Source organism: Gopherus evgoodei, chromosome 9 (assembly GCF_007399415.2).
Source record: "Gopherus evgoodei ecotype Sinaloan lineage chromosome 9, rGopEvg1_v1.p, whole genome shotgun sequence".
NCBI lineage: Eukaryota > Metazoa > Chordata > Testudines > Testudinidae > Gopherus > Gopherus evgoodei.
Window position 1 is genome coordinate 22,409,247 of NC_044330.1, and position 26,893 is coordinate 22,436,139.

Here is a 26,893-nt window from a genome sequence, read left to right on the forward strand (position 1 = left end):
GCCTGAAAAGTCCCAGTCTTATTTATCTCATAGACTCATAGACTCATAGGTCAGAAGGGACCAATCTGATCATCTAGTCTGACCTCCTGCACAAGGCAGGCCACAGAACCCCACCCATCCAATTTTATAACAACCCCTATCCCAGGATAGAGTTATTGAAATCTTCAAAATTGGTTTGAAGACCTCAAGCTGCAGAGAAACCACCAGCAAGTGACCCGTGCTCATACGGAAGCTATTCCATACCTCTAATCGTTGTTGTCCTTTTCTGAACCTTTTCCAATTCCAGTGTATCTTTTTTGAGATGGGGCAACCACATTTGTATGCAGTATTCAAGTTGTAGGCATACCATGGATTTATATAGGGGCAATATGATATTTTCCATCTTATTAGCTATCCCTTAATGATTCCCAACATTCTGTTAGGTTTTTTGACTGCCACTGCACATTGACGGGATGGTTTCAGAGAATGGTATGTTATCTTGGCAAAGATTTTACATTTTGAAGACATTATGTTGTTTTGGAAGCACAGATTGTCATCACTTTTGTTAAATTTTGAAAATTAAAAATAATTTTATTTAGCAATATAATACTATGATGTTAGCAGCCCTGTTACTGGTGTCTTTTGTTATAAATCTAAATAGTATTTAGATCACATCCATCTGTAATTTGGCATGCTAGCTGTTACCCAGATATAATTTTATTCCTACACAATAGCTTGAGTGATGAATTAGTTAAGTAGTTTCAGGACCTTTAGTTGTGAAATGCAGTGTCTTAAAAAAAAGTGTTAGACAATTCTGATCTACTTAAACTAAAAGACGTGTTTTAAAAAAGAAATTCTGTGAACTCTAAATTCTTTGTACACAGAAAACCAAACCAGGCTGGCAAATTGAAGCATAACTATGGGATATATACAATAACTACTCTTAATTGTTTATCTAGACTGCAATTTTACTAATTCAAGATAAAATTATTGTTGTTGGAGGCCCTTAATTGAAAGCTCTGTAAGGGAGGAACTTTACCCCTCCCATCATTCATGCTTTTCTTTGGAGAGGCAGAGGAAATCCTTTAGGGATGATGTCTTATTTTTGTGTTTCTTTTGGGTGCCAGTCCAGATTGGTACCTAGAAAAAGCTTAATCTCCACCCTAAAACCATAGGGCATATGCTGAGACCCATTGTTGTGTCATTCCATCCCAGTGAAAGGGGCACTATATATTCTGTACAATTTTATTTAGGCAATAACTTGAGAGAACTTGTGTTAAAAGTTCTCTACAAGAAACCCTGTTGTTTTCTGTCATGCCACATCCAAAGCTGTCGACCAGTGTTCCCTCTAATTTTTCCCACGCATGTGTGGAATGAATTTTGTTATGTGCACCAATGTGGAGGTGATGTGTACCACACATCACTTCCACATTGATGCACATAACAAAATTCATGTGGTGGGGGTGGGTCTGAGGGGTTTGGAGTGAGGGAGGGGGGTTCAGGGCTGGGACAGAAGATTGGGGTCTGGAGGTGGGGTGAGGGCTTTGGGGTGGGGCCAGGGATGAGGGGCTCAGGGCTAGGGCAGAGGGTTGGGGGGCAGGGGAGTTGAGGGCTCTGGGATGGGGCCGGGGATGAGGGGTTTGGGGTGCAGGCTGCCCGAGGGCTATGGTGGTGAGAGAGTTCAGTATAGCTATTAATATGTTCCATTTTTACTCTAGGCAAAGTATTTGGATGATAAATACATGATATTTTAAATTAATTTCTTCCTAAATATTCGTAGTCACACGTGTTGTCATAGCAAACAGCATAGTTTCCTTAATGGCAGCATTTTAGAAAAATAAACACAAAAGTCTTTACTTCTTACTGGGAGGTTTGGTGTCTCAAATGATGATAAATTTAATTTCAAACAAAAAGAAGACCGGGCAGGAATAAAATATGCATGATCCTATTGCCACCACATTTTCCAGCAACAACAATGAATATTTATGTGATATTGCCAGCACAGCAATGGACATTGTCAACCATGTAGATTTTCAGGAACTTACTTAATTGTTTTTTCGTGTGTGTTTTCAGCATCTGCTATGCAAGAACTAGGAAGTTAAGCCACTATTGAGCCAACCACTTGCACCACATAAAAAGAGACAATAGTAAAGCTTGAAGCTTTGGATTTGACCAGTTAACACATGTATTCATCTGAACCAATATGGCCACCCTCAAGAATAGTGACAGAGACCAGGAAATCCCTTGTCAGTCATCTAAGATTCAAAAGAAATCCAGTTTTATAACTGTTTGCATTGCCCCTAGCCTCAGTCAAGAAGGAATCCGCTCAACCATTTATGGGTGTCAGGTAGGATAAATACTATGAATGTGCTCAACCATAGTTAGATTCACATGGTGATCATTGATACATTGCTGAATTATTTCAAAAGCACCTGTCAAAAGAATTTGATGACACCCAGTGGCACAGGGTTCCACCCTACTTGCTGTAGGCATTTAAAACACAAAAAGCACATTAAGAGTTCAAAAAAATGCTTTGCTCAGTAGTCAGTATTACAGAGGATGATGGATAGTCTAACTGATGAGCAACCTTTGGCCCGTCAGAGTAGTCCATTGACTGGCTGTGAGACAGTTTGTTTACACTGACTGTCCGCAAGCACGGCCACCCACTGCTCCCAGTGGCCACGAATTGCCGATCCCAGCCAGTGGGAGCTGCAGGAAGTTGTGGCACAGGAGGAAGTGGGTGAGCAAGCTGCTGGACCACCTATGGTTGCAGAGGACCCCATGCTACTGGCTTCCTCCTTGTCATCGCCAGATGGGCCCCCTCCACTGGTGCCCCAGGATGATGCCAAGGTGCATCAGGAGCTGCTAGAGGGTTGCCACCAACTTGGGCCTCCAGGTGGAGAAGTTAGAGGAATCCACAGACTCCTTCTTTAATGTTCTCTGCCCTGTTGCCTTGGCCAGGGTAGCTTTGCCCCCTACATAAGGGGGTTGCTAAAATTACAAATGCCCTCTGGCAAACCCCCTTCTCCGATCTCCAAGAAGGCAGAGCGCAAGTACTTTGTGCCATCCAAGGGTCTACCCTCAGGTCCATGACCCGGTCTCTCTGTGGACTTAAATCTCATACTGTTGAGGCTCCCCGACTTCCTCTCATGGAAGGTCTTGTTCCTGGCAGCAATAACATCTGCCTGTAGGGGTTCTGAGGTTATGGCACTTACCTCAGACTTCCCTACATGGTGTTCTACAAGGACAAGGTCTGGCTGCGGCCACATCTACCCTTTCCGCCCAAGGTAGTTTCACAGTTTCATGCCAGCTAGGATATAAGATGAGTGTAGATTACACTCTCTGGATGTCAGGAGAGCGTTAGTTCTTTCGAGGTAGAAGGCTAAGCCATTCTATAAGTTGACACAGCTGTTCGTTGCGATAGCAAACAGAATGAAGGGCTGTCCAGTGTCCGCCCAAATAATTTCATCATGGATCACCACCTGCATCCATTTCTGCTATGAAAAGGCGAATGTGCCTTCACTGGTGATTGTGAGCGCCCATTCAACCGAGGGCAAGCCTCATTGGCAGCTTGCCTGGCCCAGGTGCCAATCCAGGATATCTGCAGGGCTGCTACCTGGTCGTCCATCCACATATTCACGTCCCATTACGCGATTACCCAGCAGGCCTGGGATGATGCTGGCTTTGGCAGAGCAGTATTGCAAGCTGCACGACCGTGAACACTGAGCCCACCTCCAGGGATGCTGCTTTTGAATCACCTAGAATAGAATAGACATGAGCAAGCACTCGAAGAAGAAAAATCGGTCACCTGCCTTTCGTAACTTTTATTCTTCAAGATGTGTTGCTCATGTCCATTCCATTACCTGCCCCTCTGTTGGAGTTGCTGGCAAGAAGGAACTGAAAGGGCATAGAGCCAGGGATGCCTAATATACCAACACATGAGCGCAGCACTCCAGAGGGCGTCACCGCTGGCCCTACATATACCACTAAAGCAGAAATCTCTGAGTATGCACGTGGGCACACACACAGGTAGAATGGAACGGACATGAGCAACACGTAAGAACAACAGTTACGAAAGGTAGGTAACCCATTTTTTCTTTGGTACATTTTATTGTCCATAAATACTAAAAAATAAAAGAATAAAAATAAAATTGTGTATTTGCAATTTTTTTTTCTTGTGTGACTTTTAAATTCCTCAGTCCTTTCCATCTTACCTTTTAATATACTTCCATGTACATTTCAATCATTATCAGGCAATTTGGGCCCTTACAGGGCAAATGTTAATGAAGTTACGGACAAGAACCCTTCGTTGGTATATTATCATAATTGGTAGCTTTGGATGTGCCATAACAGAAAATTGCAGGGTTTCTCACAGAGAATACTTAACACATAGATGTCTCATGTTATTGACTGTATAAATCTGCAGAGATTTAATGACCCTCTTGCTGGAATGAAACTCATTTTCTAAACGCAATAAAGGGCCTAACTATATTGCCCAGTAAGGATCTTGCTTATTTTTTGCTAACTCCCTTCCTGGGACTTGTTTGTCTTTCCCCATCCCCTTTTCCTGGATCTTTTGGGTTCTCCTCTGATTTCTCTTTCCCTGCACTTCACATCTTTACTTCAACCCCTTGCAGGTGATGTCCAAACTACTGCTTGTGCAGTTCCTCAACATTGCTCTCAAGAGCAGAGTGAAACTGAATATAGACATTACCTTTTGCTTCCTCAATGTCTATAGAGGAAACGCTCTGTGCAAGAGCAACTCGGACATGATCCTCAAGTGTTGAGTCATGGGAAAGCAAGCAGTACAGGAGAATTTTAAAAATGCATGACACTTGTGCTGAATGTTAGCACCAACTACTTGGATAGTCTTTTGAAGTGTATGAATGTAATGACAGTAAACATGGAGAAATTCACTTTCCTATCTACCAGAGTTCTCCTTCACAGAACCCTTGAACAATGGATTGTTGTACTAGGGGATGTGTGCGCATGCCTAACTTGCAAGGTTCTGTAGGCATATGACGACACTCTGTAGTGTTGAGCTGTGATGGCAGTGCATGCTGAAAACGAGTTACTGTGGTAAATCCTTTTAAAAAATTTTTGAAACCTATTCACTAATAAGCAACTGCTGTCACACTTTAAATCTCTGTTGCCTGGGAAACATTCCAGGGTGTTTCTGTGGTAATGGGTATTTGGCTCCTTCTGGCCAGCAGCTGTATGGTTCTCGAGTTATGAAACTGTTTTGTCCTGAGCTGAACACAGGCCTACAAGTTGGTTGCATTTTTTTACTTTTTTAGCTTGTAGCTGTGAACAAACTAGAAAGAAACTTATTTGCTGATGGTAAATGCTGTTTGGTTTCATTATGTATTCTTTTCCATAGTTTGGGATGATTCATGACAGTGCTAACACCTTTCTTGTAAATTCATTAATTGTTTGATTTTTCTTATGGTGAGGACACATACTGTTTTGCAGTTTCAAACTAATTTCGTGAAGATAAAATTAATCTGCATATGTCATAAAGAGAACAGGCCACAATGATTTTTTTAATAAAAGGATGTCCATCTCCCTTGAAATGTTTTTTCCCTGATGTATAAGATATAGGGGTGTGGTTAAAATGATTCATCTTTATTTATTTATTTTTAAATTCAGGGCTATGTGCTAGATCTGTTGATTCATAATAACTACCTTTTTACTTAAATATTACAATATGAATAGAAGTAAACAGACTTAGTAGTTTAAATCAGTATTTTAGTTAATTTGAAATATAATTCCCATAATACTCATGAATCTGACATGTTTGAATTGTTTATTTTGTGTCTTTACTATGAGAATTAATTGAGTTAATTAAAAGCACTGATTTGAGGCGGGTGGTGTGGGCAGATTCCTCATCCAGCTCTGCCAAAGGATTTTAATTTTGACCTGCAATATTATTGATGTTGAAATAAAAATAATAGTACACACTGAATCAAAATTATTTCATAAACATGAGTGCCCAACAAATACAGCCCACTGTAGACTTGCTGATTAGAAGCTGTAGCAACAAAGTAACAAAGGCTGTCATTCTCCAATACAAAAAGTTATTCCTCAGTCTTTAAATAATATTGTATTAAGTATAATTCTGATTATGTATCACCAAAATGCAATGGTGAATGTTCTGACTCTCAGTATTTTTCGAACAAAAAGAAAAGAAAAATACCTTCTCCCCAACTCCAGTCTTGAGGAAGAAACACCACCTCTATTCAAAAGCTTCAAGTCACACACGAAATAAACCACTGCAGGTCAGCCATCATAGATGTCAATTGATCAATTACATATGTTATGTAAATACAGTAATTACCAATACAAAGCCAACTACAAGTCATGATACTATAAAAAGACTAGAAACACAACATTTGAATAAAACACAGTTTAATTAACACAATTCCTGATTAACTATCATCCTAATTAAACAAATAGCTATAAAAAGGGAAAGTTAAAGGAGACTTGTGCAGCAGTCTACCAGCATGCTGTCAATTGCAGAATTGGAGCCTAGTAGGAATTCTGAGTCAGAATAAAGGTTAGGATAAGTGCTTTTTTTAATGCAGCAAAATCTAAATAATTGAACTACAGAATCAATTAGAGGGATGAAGCAAAAGTGCTGTAGTGATGTTCAGTGTTAACATTAATTTTCCTAATAAAATAATCACAAAGAAGAAGAACTGTGATCATTTGTGATTTAAGTGTGATTTCACTAAATTGGCTGAAAGGAAAAAGTGAAACATGTAAATGTCTGAAATGGAATTTAGATTAAGCCTAAATTTGTGGTGTAACATAAGGATGTAAAAAGCAAACAAAAGAAACACGATCTTTTGATGAGTGACCCTTTAAATGCAGTACTTGTAAATTAGAGTTTTGGGTGTGCACCAGAACATTTTAATACATTTAATCAATTCAGCAATGTTATAGGAGAACAATATGATGTTGCTCCTGGGGCAATTATGCACCAAAAAATTAAAAATACTGTGGAAAATATTTTAAAATTCTGCATATTTTATTTGTCAAAATAGCAAAATATAATCTGACCAGTTTCAATTATTTTGGGTCATTTAGTTAAAAATACTTGTCAGCAAGTATATCTGTAACAATACAGACAACAAAAAAGATTCAGGAAATGTTTTTTCGACAAATAGATTCCTTACTAGTCATATTAATACAGAACTCTGAGTAATAATTCATTTAAACTACAGTACAGAACCGTATTTCCTGCACTCCTCAGAAGCAGTGCAAAGAGAGTCAGGGATAATGGAGGAGGTGAAGGAGAGAGAAGTAAAATTGCTGGGAAGGAGACAGGGTATGAACTTGGAGGGTTGTTGGTAGGGTGGGAAAAGTATGGAACAAGTTTTTTTTTTTGAGGAGTGACACAGGGAGGGATTGTTAGGGAGCTTCCCCCATGCAGACCTTGGCTGACCCCTAACTTGTCTCATTCAGTCAGGCGCATCTGCCCTTGTCCCCATGTGTCCCTGCACCCCCATCTGTCCTTGCAGCCCGTCTCCACCTGTCCCTCCACCCACTTTCCCTGTCCCCATATGTCTGTGCCCTCACCCAGCCACCCCCTGTCCCTATGTAGCTCTGCACCCCTCCTCCATCACCATGTTGCCCTGTACCTCCCTCCCCACTGTGGCCCTGTGCCTCCACTCCCATTCAGCCCCTGCACCAGTCTGTCCTCCCCAATAGCCCTTATGAGCCCTTGTCTGACTTCCCTAGCACCCAACACTGTCTCCCTCCCCATGGCCTCTGTCTCCTGACTTGGCCTGCTGTGAGGATGATAGGCTCTCTCTTTTCCCTAGCTGATGGGGAGCTGCTTTTTTGGTCTATTGTGACAGTGTCCTCTGGTGGTCAAAAGGCAGAACTCCAGCAACATTTTGGCAGAAGTTTTTTCTTTGCAAAAAGTTAAAAGCATGTGGGGCTCATTAATTGTGCGCACGCACACTAGTGCAGAATTCCCTCAGGAATAATGAGGTAGTAAAATTAAATCTGGGTTTATATAAGATATTATAATATAGGAGAGCCCTAAATATTTTAAAACAATAACCTAAATAAAGGTAATGCAATCACTGGGAAATTAGAAGCAATTAAATAATGTGCTTGGCAATAGCTCACAGCCATGGACGTTTACAATTAATTTTATTAGCAGCCAGGGATTATACCCTATATTTCCCAGGAGAGTTAATTTTCATAGCATTGACCCATCTCCCTTCTGTTTACAATTGTGCAACTTCCCTGTGCTGACTACAATTGTTTTGCCATAGCATTCCCTCTCAGATCTGAACCTTAGAGTTCAGAAAATGAGATACTAGCACCTGAATCCTCTAAGCTTAATTACCAGCTTAGATCTGATAGCACTGCCACCACCCAAAAATATAGTGTTTTGGGGCACTTTGACCTCCCCAACCTTCCCTGGGGACCCCAAGAACCCAGATTTCTTGGGTTCTTAAAACAAGGAGAAATAAACCATTCCCCCACCTTTCCCCCTCCCAGAATTTCCCTCCCTGGGCTATCCTGAGAGATACTGATCCAAAAAAAAAAAAACAATCAGTTTCTCTAAAAAGAAATCTTTTAATAAAAGAAAGGAAAAAGTAAAGAATTGTCTCTGTAACTTCAAGATGTAAATATTACAGGGTCGTATAGCTTACAGACACCAGAAAGAGACTTTCCCCCCAGTACCAATACAAATCAAAATATTCCCAGCAACTACACACATAAAAGTTAACCAGCCAGATCCACAATTGCAAATCGAGTAAAACAATCAAAAAGTCTAAACCGCCTGTTTTTACTTACTATTTGAAAAGAAACTTAGAGAGCCTGTAGTAATGTCTGGTCTCTCTCAGACCCTCCGAGAGAAGAACACACAACGGAAAAAGAACACACACAAAAGCTTCCCTCCGCCCAAATTTAAAAGTATCTTGTCTTCTGATTGGTCTTCTGGTCAGGTGTCCAGTTCCCTGCTTGTAACCCTTTACAGGTACAAGAGACATTAACCCTTAACAATCTGTTTATGACACGCTCCCCAAATCGCAGACAGTGGGGAACCTCGCTGGTGGCGATTTCTTCCTAGAACTCTAAAATAAACAAATTAATACAACACATGCACCTTTACATATACTACTAAGTATATAACTAACAGACTTCTACATTTTAAGAACACTTTTTAACTACTGGATTCTGGGAAACTTTCACGAGAGAGGGCATCAACTACTTTGTTAGAAGCTCCTGAAATGTGTTGAATTTCAAAATCAAAATCTTGGAGAGCTAAACTCCATCGAAGAAGTTTTTTGTTGTTCCCCTTGGCAGTATGAAGCCACTTTAGCGCAGCATGGTTGGTCTGTAGCTGGAACCGCCGTCCCCAAACGTATGGGCGTAGCTTTTCCAGGGCGTACACAATGGCATAGCATTCCTTTTCACTGATTGACCAGTGACTTTCCCTCTCAGACAGTTTTTTGCTGAGAAACACGACAGGATGGAAGTTGAGATCCGATCCTTCCTGCATGAGAACTGCTCCTATACCACGCTCAGATGCATCTATGGTTACTAGGAATGGCTTGTCAAAGTCCGGGGCCCTTAGCACAGGGTCAGACATGAGCGTCGCCTTAAGCTGGGTAAAGGCCTTCTGACACTCATTAGTCCACTTAACTGCATTTGGTTGGGCCTTTTTGGTTAGGTCGGTCAGTGGGGCAGCGATTTGGCTGTAGTGTGGTACAAATTGCCTGTAGTACCCGGCCAAGCCTAAGAAGGATTGGACCTGTTTCTTTGACTTTGGGACAGGCCACTTTTGGATAGCATCCACCTTGGCCTGTAGGGGGTTTATGGTTCCTTGACCCACCTGGTGTCCCAGATAAGTCACACTGTTTTGGCCTATTTGACACTTTTTGGCCTTAACCGTTAGTCCTGCCTGCCTGATTCGCTCAAAGACCTTTTCCAGGTGTTCTAGGTGTTCGGGCCAGGAGTCTGAAAAAATGGTCACATCATCGAGGTAGGAAACTGCATATTCGCCCAGTCCTGCTAGTAGACCATCTACCAGTCTCTGGAAGGTGGCGGGTGCATTTCGCAGCCCGAAAGGAAGTACATTAAATTCATACACCCCCGCATGGGTGATGAATGCTGACCTTTCCTTGGCAGGTTCATCTAGCGGTACTTGCCAGTACCCCTTGATTAAGTCTATTGTAGATATGAATTGGGCACGTCCCAACTTTTCCAATAGCTCATCGGTGCGTGGCATTGGATAGTTGTCTGGACGAGTTACCGCATTTAGCTTACGGTAGTCCACGCAAAAGCGTATTTCCCCATCTGGTTTGGGTACCAGAACCACTGGAGATGCCCATGCACTGGTAGATGAGCATATTATACCCATCTGTAGCATGTTCTGGATCTCCCGTTCTATAGCAGTTTGGGCGTGAGGAGACACCCGGTAGGGTGGGGTTCTAATTGGGTGAGCATTACCTGTGTCAATGGAGTGGTGTGCCCATTCAGTCCGTCCTGGGGTGGCTGAGAACAATGGGGCGAAGCTAGTGCACAGCTCCTTGATTTGTTGCCGCTGCAGACATTCCAGGGTGGTTGAGAGGTTCACCTCTTCCACGCCACTGTCTTTTTTCCCTTCGTAGTAGACACCGTCAGGCCACTCAGCATCATCTCCTCCCTGGACTGTAAACTGACAAACCTGTAAGTCTCTGGAATAAAAGGGCTTGAGAGAATTAACATGGTACACTTGGGCTTTAGGGAGGAATTAGGAAAGGCTATGAGGTAGTTAACAGCTCCTAGGCGCTCTTGGACTGTGAATGGCCCTTCCCATGATGCTTCCATCTTATGGGCCTGTTGCGCCTTCAAGACCATAACCTGGTCTCCTACCTTGAAGGAACGCTCTCTGGTATGTTTGTCATACCAGGCCTTTTGCTCTTTCTGAGCATCCTTTAGGTTTTCTTTAGCAAGGGCTAAAGAGTGTCGGAGGGTGTTTTGTAGGTTGCTTACAAAGTCCAGCATATTAGTCCCTGGAGAAGGTGTAAACCCCTCCCATTGCTGCTTCACCAACTGTAATGGCCCCTTAACCTCGTGGCCATACACAAGTTCAAACAGTGAAAACCCTAAACTGGGATGTGGTATGGCCCTGTAGGCAAGAAGTAACTGCTGCAACACTAGGTCCCAATTATTGGAATGTTCATTGACGAATTTACGTATCATGGCCCCCAAAGTTCCATTAAACCTTTCCACCAGGCCATTGGTTTGATGGTGGTACGGGATGGCAACCAAGTGGTTCACCCCATGAGTTTCCCACAGTTCTTTCATAGTCCCTGCCAGGAATTAGATCCTGAATCTGTAAGGATATTGGAGGGCCAACCTACCCTGGCAAAAATGTCTGTTAGGGCCAGGCACACAGCTTTAGCCCTGGTGTTGCCTAGAGCTACTGCTTCTGGCCATCGGATAGCAAAGTCCACGAAAGTCAGTACACACTGCTTTCCTCTTTTTTGGGAAAGGACCCAGAATATCCACAGCTACTCACTGAAATGGGACCTCAATTATGGGGAGTGGCTGGAGAGGGGCCTTGACCTGGTCTTGGGGCTTCCCCACTCTTTGGCACACCTCACAAGACCGGACATACTTGGCAACGTCCTTGCCCATCCCTCCCAGTGGAAGGACTTCCCCAACCGGTCTTTGGTTCTGTTCACCCCAGCATGGCCACTGGGATGATCATGGGCTAAGCTTAAGAGCTTTTCCCGGTACTTAGTTGGAACCACCAATTGTTTTTGTGGATGCCAGTCTTCCTGGTATCCACCAGAAAGAGTTTCCTTGTACAAAAGTCCTTGTTCTACAACAAACTGGGATCGATTAGAAGAGCTGAGAGGCGGTGGGGTGCTCCGTGCCGCCGCCCAACCTTTCTGAAGGCTGTCATCTGCTTCCTGCTCAGTCTGGAACTGTTCCCTTGAAGCTGGAGACACCAGTTCTTCTTTAGACTGTGGACTTGGGCTTGGTCCCTCTGGAAGCGATGTAGGTGATGGGGTTGTTTCCGTTGCTGGTGAACCGCTCTCTGCTGGTGCACCAAGGGTTATTTCAGGCTCTGGCTGAGCCTCTTGGGTGTGGTTGTCTGCTGCTTCTGCCAGTTCAGGCTCGCTGGCGTTGGGGTTGAAGATGGATTTGCAAGCACTGTCGTCAGTGCTGGCAACTGTTCTGGTGCTGGCTGCTTTTCCAGTTCCTGGTCTGTGACTGGAAGTACTGTGGCTGTTTCCGTTGTTGGCATGGGATCCGGGTCCACTACCTCTGTCTGGGTCTCCTGTAACACAGACAGGGGCTCTGTGGACGGCTCAGGAACAGGAATGGGTCTGGAAGCTTGTCTGGTTTGGCTGCGGGTAACCATTCCCACTCTCTTGGCCCGCTTCACCTGGTTGGCCAAGTCTTCCCCAAGTAGCATGGGGATGGAATAATTGTCCTAGACTGCAAAAGTCCACATTCCTGACCAGCCTTTGTACTGGACAGGTAGTTCAGCTGTAGGCAAGTCTACAGCTTGTGACATGAAGGGGTAAATTGTCACTTGGGCCTTTGGGTTGATGAATTTGGGGTCGACGAAGGATTGGTGGATAGCTGACAGTTGTGCTCCCGTGTCTCTCCACGCGGTAACCTTCTTTCCGCCCACTCTCAAAATTTCCCTTCGCTCCAAGGGTATTTGAGAGGCATCTGGGCCTGGGGATCTTTGGTGTGATGGTGGTGTAATGAACTGCACTCGGTTGGGGTTCTTTGGGCAGTTGGCCTTTATATGTCCCAGTTCATTACACTTAAAGCATCTTCCAGCTGACTGGTCACTGGGTCGAGGTGGGTTACTGGAGACTGGTGAGGTGGAAGAATAGGGCGTCTGTGGCTTTCCTTGGGTTGTAGGTGGGGTCTTTGGCTGCCCTCGGTTGTAGGGTTTATTGTCGGTGTGCCCTCTGGGGTATTCGTTCCCCTTGACAGTAGCTTTTTTTCTTTTCTGCCACTTCCATCTATTTGGCTCCAATCTCCCCCGCCTCGATTACCGTTTGGGGTTTCCCATCTAGGATGTACCTTTCTATTTCCTCGGGAACACCATCTAAGAACTGCTCCTTCTTCTTCGAGTGATTGCTCATATCCATTCCAGTTAGGTGTGCGCGCCGTGCGTGCACGTCTGCTGGAAACTTTTTCCCTAGCAACTCCAGTGGGCTGGCAGGTCACCCCCTAGAGTGGCACCGCCATGGCGCTTGATATATACCCCTGCCGGCCCGCCCGCTCCTCAGTTCCTTCTTACCGCCGTGTCGGTTGCTGGAACTGTGGAGTGCGGCTTGCTGTCCTCCACATCCCTAGCTCTCCTTCGTTACTGTCAATAGTTGTAGTTGTAAATAGTTTAATAATACAGTTAGAGTTGTATAGTAATTAGTAGTTAGCGTATATAGTTTATAGAACTTATTCGCGGGTTGGGCCATTGCCCTTCCCGGCGCCCAGCACCGGGCCCATGCCTGGTTCGCCGGGCTTCAAGCAGTGCTCGACCTGCAAGAGGCCGATGCCAACTAGCGATCCCCATGACACGTGCCTGAAGTCCCTCGGGGAATTGCATATTGCCGAGAAGTATCGCATCTGCAAGGCCTTTAAGCCTCGAACAAAGAAAGAGAGAGATCAAAGACTGCGGACTCTCTTGATGGAAGCGGCACTGAATCCGGTACCGTCAGCGCACCGGCCACCTCTACACCGGCACCGGACCGTGCCGGCACCGGAAATACACCCCGGCACCGCCCATCCTTGGCACCGGGATCCGATCAAAGACCTTCGACGTCTGCGACATCATCTCGGCAGGCTCGAGTGGAGCGCCCGGCACCTACCTCTGCCGCGGCACCGTCTGCAGGGTTGCCGTCGACTCCGGGCCCGGAAGGTCCGTTGAGTTCGGCCCCTCCGAGCTCCCCCTTAAGATCTGGGGTCGAGCCATTAGTCCCGTCCACGCCGGAGACCTTCGCTTCGGCGCGGGACTTGATAGCTCTGACTGAGCCATCCCAGCCTCAACCCCCGGTACCGGTCATCTCCAGAGGCAAGCCGACGTTGAGAGCGCCGTCTCTGGAATCCAGGCATCGATCGCCTTCGAGGCCCCGACGGCGTGGACGCTCACGCTCTCGGCGCCGCTCGCAGTCCCTGCACTGCTCTCCTAGGTGGCACCGGTCGCACTCGTGACGCAGGTCGACGTCGGTATGGTCCCGGTCTGGCTCTTCTCCATACCGGCACCGGGACTCTAGGAGCCGTTCGCGTCGGTGATCAACTCCCCGGTCGACCTCCCGGCATCGAGCCAGTGGCAGGTCCCGGTCCCGGTCGACCTCCCGGCACCGCATCTGTGGTAGGTCCCGGTCCCCAGCGCCATCCCGGCACCCATCGGACGTAGATCGCAGTCCCGATCCCGGCACCGAGCTGGAGGCAGGTCCCGGTCCGGATCCCGGCACCGAGTACCAGACCGATCCCGGTCCCGGTCCCAGCACCGTTATGGCTCCCGGTACCGATCCTCGGCACCGAGAGGATCGTCGGCGTCGGGACTGAGGGAGGCCTATCAGCCGAGTTCGGCACCTCCATGGCCTTCGAGGCGGACAGCGTTTATACGCTGGGCCCGGACAGACATGCGGCCCTCTTCCAGGACCCTCCGCCTCAAGACCAAGGGCCACAGCAGTGGGGGTTTTGGACTCCCTGGGCGTACCATCAAGCCCAGGATCCGCAACATACTTCTCCCCGGCCTGCGGCGGACCGAAGACCACCAGAGTCAACGCTGTCTCGCCCTCCTCCCTCTCCGGAAGGCGAGGACAGGTCCAGCCACCAGGACCCAGAGCTCCCTCGGCAGCCGGAGGGCCAGGTCCAGACGGAACCCCCTGTGGATGCTCTGCTGCCAGGGGTCTCCTCGTCATCTTCCCCTGACGAGGCAGTGGCAGGCACCTCGTCCTCCAGCCCTCCCCCTCTCGACCTCAGGGCACATCAGGACCTCCTCAGGCGCGTGGCGCAAAACTTAAATTTACAAGCGGAGGAGGTCGCTGAGATCGAGGATCCAGTGGTCAGCATCCTCTCCGCAGATGCTCCCACCAGGGTTGTCCTGCTTTTCATTAGGACCATTCAGGCCAACGCCAACGCCACCACGATATGGCAGTCACCGGCCTCCATCCCTCCTACCGCACGAGGCGTGGAGAGAAAGTACATGGCCCCCTCTAAGGGCTATGAATTCCTGCACGTCCACCCGACACCAGGCTCCCTCGTGGTACAGTCGGTGAATGAGAGGGAGCGCCATGGACAAGGGGCCCCAGCGCCCAAATCTAAGGAGGCGAGGCGGATGGACCTCCTAGGCCGTAAAGTCTATTTGGAGGGGGCGCTACAGCTCAGGGTCTCCAATCAACAGGCCCTCCTTAGCCGCTACTCGTTTAACTCCTGGGTAGCGGCGGACAAGTTTAAGGAGCTGTTGCCGCAGGAGGCACGTCAAGAATTTGCGGCGATTCTTGATGAGGGCAAGAAGGTCGCAAGGACCTCGCTGCAGGCCTCATTGGACACTGCAAACTCGGCCGCTCGGACCCTTGCCTCAGGGCTTACGATGTGCCGCATATCCTGGCTTCAGGTCTCTGGCCTTCCACCGGAGCTCCAGTATACCATCCAGGACCTCCCCTTCGAAGGCCAGGGCCTGTTTTCAGACAAGACAGACCCCAGGCTAAAGAGCCTTAAAGACAATCGCGTCATCATGCGCTCTTTGGGGATGCACGTGCCCGTGACGCAGCGCAGACCCTTCCGGCCGCAGAACCAGCAGCAACAACGCCGGCCGTATCCCCAGTTCCGCCCACGGCAGGACGTTAATAGGCGCCGGGGCAGGAACAGTAGGCGCAGACAGTCGAGTGGCCAAGGGGGGCAGAACCAAGGCTCCTCCAAGGCCCCACCCGGACCCAAGCCTTCATTCTGAAGGTGTGCCCGAGGGCGCAGTACCAGTTTCCCCTTCGGATCCTTCCCCACAGTTTTCCAACTGTCTTTCGTTTTTCCTCAAGGTGTGGACCCGAATAACATCAGACTGCTGGGTCTTATGCACTGTACAGGCCGGTTACCGCCTGCAGTTTTCATCGCCCCCCCCACCCCCCTCCCTCGTCCCTCTTCAGGGACCCCTCTCACGAGCAATTCCTCCGTCAGGAGGTACAGACACTCCTCGAGAAGGGAGCCATAGAGGAGGTTCCAGAGAGCGAGAAGGGCAAGGGGTTTTATTCCTGTTACTTTCTGATCCCCAAGACCAAGGGAGGCCTCAGGCCTATCCTAGACGTGCGAGAACTCAACAAGCATATGGTGAAGTTGAAGTTCCGCATGGTATCCCTGGGGACCATCATCCCATCGCTGGATCCTGGAGACTGGTACGCCGCCCTCGACATGCAGGACGCTTACTTTCATATCGCCATATTTCCACAGCACAGGCGTTTCCTTCGCTTCGTAGTTGACCGCAAGCATTATCAATTTGCGGTCCTCCCATTTGGCCTTTCTACGGCCCCGAGGGTATTCACGAAATGCATGGCAGTCATCGTCGCATATCTTTGGCGCAGCCGCATTCACGTGTTCCCCTACCTCGACGACTGGTTGGTCCGAGGCACATCAGAGCTGCAGGTCCGTTACCACATCCACAGGATCAGCAGCCTCTTTGTACGTCCTGGGGAGCAGAGTGGACTTGTCCACGTTGACAATGAGGCATAGGGCAGACACCAGAAAGAGACTTTCCCCCCAGTACCAATACAAATCAAAATATTCCCAGCAACTACACACATAAAAGTTAACCAGCCAGATCCACAATTGCAAATTGAGTAAAACAATCAAAAAGCCTAAACCGCCTGTTTTTACTTACCATTTGAAAAGAAACTTAGAGAGCCTGTAGTAATGTCTGGTCTCTCTCAGACCCTCCGAGAGAAGAACACACAACGGACAAAGAACACACACAAAAGCTTCCCTCTGCCCAAATTTAAAAGTATCTTGTCTTCTGATTGGTCTTCTGGTCAGGTGTCCAGTTCCCTGCTTGTAACCCTTTACAGGTACAAGAGACATTAACCCTTAATAATCTGTTTATGACATGCTTACATTAGAAAAGTATGTTTATAACTGTCTTTTAATGTAATTAGTGTTCTTTCTTTTTGAAAAAAGTTAATCACTGTCAGGGAGATTTTCCAAAACATCTAAGGGATTTAGAAGCATAAAGTCCTAATGATTTTATTGACTAGTTATATTCTCACCTGGATTTTCTTTCCCATTTGGTTGCTGTGATCCCACTGGTGGTGCCAGTCCCTCCTGTTTCCTCTCCTCCTGTCATGTTCTAGCCACCTTCAGTAAGCTCATTTTCAGCTTTACCATACATAACAAGTTGGAAAAGAAAGGTTACTTACTTTACAGTAATGAATTCATCAAGATGTGTGGTCCCTCAGGGTATTCGCTGTGGATGAGTATGCACCTAAGATTGGAAGATTCTTCCTTAGCTGCATCGATAGTCTGTACCTTGTGGCTCTGAATTGAGAGCATAGGGAGCAGTGACACCAACCGGCACTTCAGTTCCTACTCTAGGAACGATCCTAAGCAGAGGGGGAAGAGAGAGAGTAATGGAATACCTCTAGGGACCACACATCTCAAAGATATCAAGTTATTTCTCTTTCTCTTTCTTTAAATAGTGATCTCTGTGCATATTCATTGTGAGTAACTCAACAGAGGAGGATGGGAGGAGCTATGTTTCACCTCAGATACTGCAGGACTGCTGTGCCCCAGGATGCATCTGCAGAAGCAGTCTGCACCAGGGTGTAATGTCTAGTAAAGGTGTGTACTGAATACTATGTTGCTGTATCTGCTCTACAGAATTCTATAGTGGTGTACCCTGGAGAGAAGTGACAGAGGTGGCTTGTGCTCTGGTCAAATGGGGCTTTCATGCCTTGATGTGGGGGAAGAGTTTCCACTTATTCACAACAAAGCAAAATGCAGCCGGAAATCAATCTCACTGCAAAAACTCCAGAAATTGCTTTCCCCTTTCATCTGGTCAGCAACAGAAACAAATAATCTTGGGGATTTCCTTTACAGGTAGAAAGCCATGGCTCTGTGGACATCTAGAGAATGGAGCGTCTTGTCCTTTCTGGTGATATGAGATTTTGCATAGAAGACAGATAGCTGTATGGATAGATTTAGAGGGAATTTGGAGAGAGCTTTGTGATGAATTTGGGGTATAATTTCAGTCTACTTTATCTTTATGGAACATGGTATGACATAAGTGCCCCAAACTTACCTAACTCTTCTGGCCATGGTGATAACCGTCAGGACAGCCACTTTCATAGATAGAGAAGAGAGCACGAGGCCAGAGTTTCATATAATGAATTCATAAGTGCAGACAGACCAGATTAAGTTCCCAGTTAGGAGTTGCTTTTGGTACCAGAGGAAAAGCTCTGATGAGACCCTTAAAAAAACCTCACAATCATAGGGTGAGTGAAGATTGAGCAGTTTTCTTCTGTTTATTGAGGACGGAGTGGACTTCCTCAGAGTATGACCTCTCTAGGTTCGTTGTCCATCCAAATATCAGGCTGTGAAGTGGAGGGGTGGGGTGGATGGTCTAGCCTTCATTTTGAGTGGGAAGCAGTTGTAAGCTTATATGAAGGTGAGAGGTCATTTGGAGGATTCTGATGACCCAAAACTGTCTCAGCTACAAAGGGGCAACTAGGATTACTGTTGCTTTGTCCTGCTTGATCTTATTCAGGACATAAGGTCAGAGGGGGATGAGTGGGAAAGCATACATTTCTGCTGCAGTGTACGCTCTGGTGTTTCTTGGAAGCTTCAGTGGCCTTGTGATGGTAAAAGGGCTGAGGAGAAGGATGTTGTCTGTGTGAAAGTAGTTTGGAGTATTTCTTTTAAGGTGCTGGGGTGTGTGCCCCAAGGACCAGAGGGTTGCCTGGAAGTCTTTGAGGGTATATAACAACTCATCAGTTTTCTCACTGAATAGATTGTTGCACTCGACGGGGAAGTCATCCACAGTAGCTTGAACTTCCTTGGGAAACACAGATGTGTGAAGCCAGAAAGTTCATAATAACCAAAGTTGCCATGGAATGGGAAGCCATGTCAGCTGCATCTAACGCTGCCTGGAGGAACAATTAGTTATCAGCTTATCCTTCATCAAAAATAGCCTGAAACTGAGGCCTGAGTTCCTATGGAAGCTTGTTAGCAAACTCAGACAATTTACTTACAGTGAATAAAGTAATATTTAGACATCAATGCCTGATAATTCATTATATGAAATTGTAGGTTGGTGGAAGAGACACTTTCTTCCAAGGAGCTCCAATTTTCTGGCATCCTTGTTGGAAGGAGTGGTTGTAGGCTGATGCAGTCTGTTGAATTCAGTGAATGCCTGGACCACTAAGGAATTTGGGCAGGATTGGAAAACAATACTGTGCTCTTTAGATGAAACAAAGTATCTTTTTTCCATCTTTTTCAGAGTAAAGGCATGAGGGCATGGAGTGTGCCAAATTATCTTGGCTGGTTCCAATATGGTTAGTTGACTGGAAGTGCCTACTTGCTATGTTCTAGAGGATGTCCAGAAGCTTGTAGGTAGGGTTCTGAACTTCCTCCAGGGGACTCTGGAGAGCACCCACAATCTTCTTCAGGGAGGTCTGACATTTTATGTGGTCATCAGGTGGCAATGGTGAGGCCAGTGCAACTGCCTCATTAGGAGATGAGGACGGGAGAGCTGCAGGTGGATTGAGTGGGTATGGTCGCTTGGGCTGTTCCTCCTCCTCATAGCACTCCTGAGGGGGCTGAAGCTGTTCTCTGGAAGGTGATCTCTTGCTAAACTCCTACTCAGATCTCTTGAAGTCAGGAGTTCTATAGTATGGGTTCCAAGTGCCCCAATATGGCCAGTATGTGGGCTCTTATGGTTACAGAGGTGGTGCTCTCTGTACCCTTATGAGGTTGGCGAGGGTACCATTGGTTCTACACCTGATGGTTTATTTTATGAAAGTGAGATTCTGGAAACCCTGTTGGAGGTAATCTTGCATCTCACACTGGTTTGAAGACCCACTGCATTGGCCTCAAGCCTGCTGGAGGAGCATGAGTCTTTGGATGCTAGAGGTGGAGCTGTTGGTACCACATTGCATAATACCGTAGCTAGTAGATAGGACCAGTAAATAGCACAGCGACTATGTAGCCCCTCTGGAATTATCAGATCTGAGAATATTGTCAATTATGGGTCAGTATAAACTGTTAGATCATTGAGGATGGTATAAAGGTTTAGCAGATGGAGAGTGAGAGGAACTTCAGTCTCTAGGCAGAACCATCAGTGCAGACTTGTGTTGAGCTTCAATACCATCTGCTGTGTGTGGGGAACCACTGAGTCCTCCTCTTTGTGGTATGGTACTCTTGGTACATTCAGTATTTGATCCTTTTTCTCCCTTGGCGGTCCTATGGTTGGTCCTTCCCACCCTCTCACCCTCCACACAGGCGGTGGTTTTGGAGTATACATGGCTCTCAGTGCCGCCAATACTGACCCTTGCTCTCTGTGAGCTTCAGACATGCCCATGCTGGGGTGTGGACTCTCACCAGCCTGCTTCTTATGAGAGTGCTTCTTTACTCTCCTCTCATCTTTGCCTGCTAGAGTCCTTAAGCCTGAGATCTGATGCTCTAGGGCTAGGGAATGCCAAGTCTGGAGGGGCACTGCTTGGTGGTTCCTATATACAGAGAGATTAGAAGATCGAGGACCAGACTGGGGCCTCATGGAATGCTCCATCGTGTCTTCAGAGTTGGCATTTGCATATTTGTTGTGTTTCAGGTGGAAAAGAACAAGTCTCATACCTGGAGGGAACATGATACAGTATACAGTATAAGCAGGAGTCATGGGGATCACCAACTGGGAAGACTCAGGGATGGGCTGTGTAGGACTTGAAGCCCAGGGATCTTGGGCATACTAGGTTCCCCCAAAACTGTGATGGTAATGGGGTTGGGGGAACCCCTAATCCCAAAATTGCCATCTAACTATAGACCTGACTTATGCAAATTCGCACTTACGGAAAAAGTCCCATAAGCCAGAAATAGGATTTTCGAGTTGCAGAAATTTTTGCGTAACGTATGGGCATACGTTTCCTACTTGTGCAAAATTCGAGTTACACAAGGCTTTCCAGACGGAACGATTGCGTAAGTTGGGGAAGTGGGGGACATCTGTATATGTTAAAACTAACTACCCAGTGATAAAGTTATTTACCATCAGACACCAAGGAATAACAGCTAAAGTACCAGTTTAGCAGCTAGGACTTTGGTTGATAAATTCCATGGTACTGTAGGCTGGTCATTAAAATTATAATTTATTTTAAAGCAGTTCATTATATATTAACTAAATTGTATAAATGGACTATTTTTTTTGTTATTATAGGAAATGCATCATTTTGAGGAGGAACTAACTTGTTCCATTTGCTATAGTATATTTGAAGACCCACGTGTACTACCATGTTCTCACACATTTTGTAGAAATTGTCTGGAAAGCGTTCTTCAGCTATCAAGCAACTTTTCCATATGGAGACCACTAAGACTTCCACTGAAGTGTCCCAATTGTAGAAGCATTGTTGAAATTCCTCCATCTGGTACTGAGTCATTACCTATCAATTTTGCATTAAAGGCTATCATTGAAAAATATCAGCAACAAGACCACCCAGATGTTGCAACATGTAGTGAACATTATAGGCAGCCATTAAATGTATATTGTCTTTTGGATAGAAAATTAGTGTGTGGCCATTGTCTTACAATAGGTAAACATCATGGTCATCCCATAGATGACCTTCAGAGTGCCTACATGAAAGAAAAGGAGACTCCTAGGAAACTCCTTGAGCAATTAACTGATGAACATTGGACTAATGTATGTTTGCTCATTGAAAAGTTGGAAGAACAGAAATCTCATTATGAAAACATTGTTCAAGATGATAAGAAAGCTGTAGTGCAATATTTTAAGAAACTTAATGACACACTGGAGCATAAAAAGCAAGCTTTGCTAGCCGCTTTGGATGAAGTTAATGCTCACATTTCTGAAGAATATGCACCACTCGTTGAAAACATGAAAAGAATCAGAGAAGAACAGCTTGATTTAATGTCATTGAACACATCTGTTCAAGAAGAGGAGTCTCCGCTTCTTTTCCTTGAGAAGGTTGATGTTGTGCGCCAACGCGTAAAAACTTTGAAACAAAAGCAACTACCAGATATCAAACCTGTTGAAATTTATCCACGAATAGGACAGCTATTGAAGGATGTTTGGTCCAAAACTGAAATTGGTCAGATTAACAAGATCCTCACTCCAAAAATAAAGCTGATTTCAAAAGGGAATTTATGCCCCAAAGGCACTGAGAAGGAAAGAGGACAGTCTAAGGAATTGCTCCAGTCTATAAAACCTCTAACAGTGATGCTAATTTCTATGATGATAGTGATAATTGTGATTTCATTTAGTAAACCTGTATTGTCAGTTGTAAATGAAGTAACTTTGATCTATATTTCAGACATCTTGCAGTTTGTTTATCAAGATCTATGCAATAACTTGCAGGCAGTAATGGAAATGCTATGCCATACATCTAATTTCCTGATGGAATTCATGGGGAGAATTGTTTCTTTTTCTTTCTGAGTGTTTGAAATACTGAGATTAGCAGTTAGGATAATTGTAAGAATCCTCATTATGTTTGAACTATTGTACAAGGCTCTTTTTTTTTTTTTACTTTCTATGTAAATGCTATTGAAATAATAGATCGTTTACAAAAAAATTTAAACTGGTTCTCTAGATTAATTAGTACCAGAATCATTACACCAGATTCTCCCCATCTGTTGAAATATGTGAAGGATGAGACTGAAGAGTGTGTGGGGCAGGGTTCTCTCTTAATACCCCTATTTTTCCCTTATCTTTTCCCATCCTTTGCTCCCACTCCCATGCCCATTTCTGAATCTCTGCTTTTTACTGATTATCATTCAACTCAATGACAGGTGGATGGTAATTCCTCCTAAAGTAGTACGTACCACTCTTCTGTTGCATGTAAGAGGTCACCGTCAAATACATTGCTCCTTCATCAGTTGCCCATACTAGTTTATAATGTAGGAGAGCCTAAAGATATGAAACATAAATCTCTGGGGAAAAAAAATCAAGAACAAATCAGAATTGATCCATATTATCTCTAAGAAAGCCATAAGTTCACAAATTCCAACCTGGGAAAGGCAGTTTCCAACAGACTGTAACTACTTCTCAAGCATCTACTACCCAGTCCTTTTAAACTAATTCTTTAGGTAGGGTTTTGCTAAAACTAACACAGAATTAGTAACTGTTGTTCTTCGAGATGTGGTGTTCATGTTCATTCAAAGTTGGCGTGCACGCGGCGCACACACACCTACTTTGAATGGACATGAACAACCACTCAAAGAAGAACCTAGAGTTTCAGACATTAAAACTGAGATGGATAAATCAAAGTCTCGAGTTAGTCATTAGCTCCAGTGTACAAAAAGTGCATATGTGTGTATTGCATTTCAGCAGGTCCACTACACTATATATAGTGAACCATTTTTGGGTCATTAAATCATCTATGAAATGACTGGGGTTCATCTTGTTGGTTCCAGGCTGTTAGTTGGATCATATTGCTTCAAGTTTCCTTATGTACATCATGTATAAGTGATCTTGTATCTTTCAAGTAGGTGTGGGTGCTGCTCTAAAACTTTTGGGATGATATTCCTTGGTAAAATGTAAAAGTACAGTCCCGAAAATTGCTGAATGTGTGCTGCTTTATTAAATGAGCTAAATGTGCAAGCAAGAATATTTGGGGTGAAATCCTGCACCAACTATAGTAAATGGCAAAACACCCACAGACTTCAGTGGGGCCGGGATTTCACTTTTATTTATTTATTTTTAAGAAAAAGCTGTAGCAAATAATGTGAGAATGCAGTATAAATGTATTCTTAAATATTACTGCACATATACACCTTTACCCCATTATAACGCCACCTGATATAACATGAATTCATATATAACATGGTAAAGAAGCGCTTTGGGGGTGGGTGGGGCTGCGCATTCCAGTGGATCAAATCAAGTTTGATATAACGTGGTTTCACCTATAACGCGGTAAGATTTTTTGGCTCCCGAGGACAGCGTTCTGTAATCAAATTAAGTGCAGTATGCTCCATTAATTAAAGTACAAGGGACTGATTATGTCCCAACTGATGTTAATTTTTAATAGGTTGATTAACCTACACTTAACAGTGACGATTTCCCAGTAGCGTGAGTTTTTGGACTGATGCTATGGGAATAACTCAGCACACATGAACTCCAAATGGTAGGTTAATTTTGATGCCAGTTCTTAAAAAATTAAAATATTGTTTGTACCGTATCAACAAATGTATGTTTTTAGTTTTGTTTAAGAAGTTCATTTATACTGTAGTAAGCAACACTCCTGCTTAAACTAAGAGATTAGCATTCATGCAGCAACTTGACATTTTAAAAGCCTTACTTAAAAAACCCCACACATATTCAGGGCCTGATCCTGCAAAATGCCAAGAACCTTCCGTTCCCATTGACTTCAGTGGGAGTTGAGGATGGTCAGCATCTTGCAGTATCAAACCCCAAGTTAAATCATTAGTAGTCTCAACTATCACAGTTTTAGAGCTCAAGTGTTGAGCATCTTCAACACCAACCAGGATTGGCCCCTTGTTCCTGTAAAATGGCACTTTAAGTGATCATTCTTGTACCATACAAACCAGGCTCTATATACCAACTAACAAATTTGTCTTAAATTGCACTCAGTCTTAAAACTCAGGCCCAAAATATAGAGTCTAAAAAAACCCAAACCAAACCTAATATTTAATGTGTTTATGTGATTATTTAAAAAAAGAAATTCTAATAGTAAATCTTTGTTTAGAGCTAGAAATGCCTCTGTAATGGAGTTTGCAATCTGAACACAGTAGCAGTATGTTAGGACAGGAAAATGGAAAAGTAAAACTAATTTTTTTCATTGTTCAGCCAGAAAGTAATGGAAATAAGCAGCCAGCATAAAGAGGAAGCTGATCAATGATATGCAGAAATGTGGTTCTAAAAAGTGACATTTGAGGTAAGTCTAGCAGTGGGTAGACTTCTGTTTTGGATGAGAAGTGGGTTTTTTTGGACCACTGCATATTAAGCACAGTTCTATATTAAAGTATACAAATTCATCTAATCTCAATACAGTATATGGAGGATTTTCTTAATTCCCATTAATACTAAGGGCCAGATTTTTAACTGTATTTAGGCATCTAATGATACAGATAGGCACCTAGTGGAATTTTCAAAAGTCCTTAGGCACCTAATTTCAGTGACCCTAAGTGTCTGTCTGGATCTCTTCTCTCAGAATGTCTTGTATATTAGCTTCCTGATATTTTAAATATTTTACAAATACGTTTATATTGCAATTTTACTTTTCCAGATGACATGGATTATTTAGAAAATGTCATTGTAACATTTGACTGTAAAAAAAAATAAAAAATCAGAATTTGTATTTATTCATGTACTGGATATTTTAATAAATCTATCTAAAAAATGTATTATGTTGGGGAAATGGGTTCCTCTTATCCTCTCACCCCATATAACCACCTTTAATTCAACACCAAGCTGGAATGGTGGGTTGAACTGACGTCATGAGAGATGGAAGAAGTTATTCACCTTGTGCAATAATGATGTTTTTCAAGATGTACCCGCCTATGAGTACATCACTGTAGATGTGTCTATGTCCCTGCGCTACTGATTGGAGAACTTTGGTAGCAATGTCCGTGCATCCCGCGCATGCAACCCTCCTCAATTCTTCTCAATTGCTCTTATAGCTGTCTGTTTGCCGATTGTTAATTCTTTGAGAATTGCTAGTTCTTCTTCGAGTGCTTGCTCATATCCATTCCAGTTAGGTGTGTGCGTGCCGTGTGCATGTTTGTCTGAGATTTTTACCCTAGCAACACTCGGTGGGCCGGCAGGGCGCCCCCAGGAGTGGCGCCGCTATGGTGCCGGATATATACCCCTGCCAACCCCTCCGCTTCTCAGTATCTTCTTACCGCCTGTGTCGGTTGTTGGAACAGTGGAGCGCAGCTTAGCTGATCACCACCACCCTAGCGATTCGCTCGTTTCTGTTGTATTTGTGTATATAGTTCGATTTCTATCAGTATAGTTAGTGTTTAGTTGTTAGTTCTGTAGTAGTTATTGTAGATAGTTAAGAGGGATCGGGGTCTAGCCCCTTTTTTCCCTCCCCTGGTATCGGGGCCCATGCCCGGTTCACCGGGCTTCAAACCATGCTCGGCCTGTCATAGGCCGATGCCCACAGGAGACCCTCATGACTCCTGTCTTAAGTGCCTGGGTGAATCCCACCTGACAGACAAGTGCCGCATCTGTAAGGCGTTCAAACCCCGGACTAAAAAAGAACGGGACATTCGCCTAAAACAACTACTGATGGAGGCAGCGTTGACGCCCGGTCCTCGGCACCATCAGCGGCACTGGGAGCAAGTGCCTCCTCGGCATCGGAGCTCACTCCAACAGCGAAGGCTCCTTGACATCAGCCATCACCGGCTCAAGCTTCTACCTGGCACTGTTCGCTCTCACCATGGAGCAAGAAGCACAAGCCTTCTGCGGCTACTATATCTACACTGCAGTCTGAGCGCTTAGCCAAGTCGGACTGCCCAGCACCGTCAACTGCCGTGGCACCGATGTCCTCCGCACCGTTGATTCCGGCCTCGCTGGAGCCGTCGAGTCCGGTGCTCACCAGCTCCCCGGCACACGCCATGGTTGAGCTTGTCATGCCCTCCACTCTGGAGACGTTTTTCACAGCATGGGACTTGATTGCCTTGACTGAGCCTGAGCTGCCTAGGCAAGCCGGCCCTCATGAGACCTTCTTCGCCTGGTACCACAGAACGTCGCCGGTCC

General features: G+C 45.1%; 1 protein-coding gene across 2 annotated transcripts in view; it reads left to right on the forward strand.

The window, feature by feature from the left end:
* TRIM59 (tripartite motif containing 59) overlaps positions 1-24,023 on the forward strand; it is a 32,350-nt gene extending 8,327 nt beyond the window's left edge. For both annotated transcript variants that reach the window (XM_030574669.1, XM_030574670.1), the window contains one exon: positions 21,374-24,023. In XM_030574669.1, the coding sequence (XP_030430529.1) occupies positions 21,377-22,606 (1,230 nt within the window). In that variant the 5' untranslated portion in view covers positions 21,374-21,376 and the 3' untranslated portion in view covers positions 22,607-24,023. The remainder of the gene's footprint in view (positions 1-21,373) is intronic.
* The last annotated feature ends 2,870 nt before the right edge of the window (positions 24,024-26,893 follow it).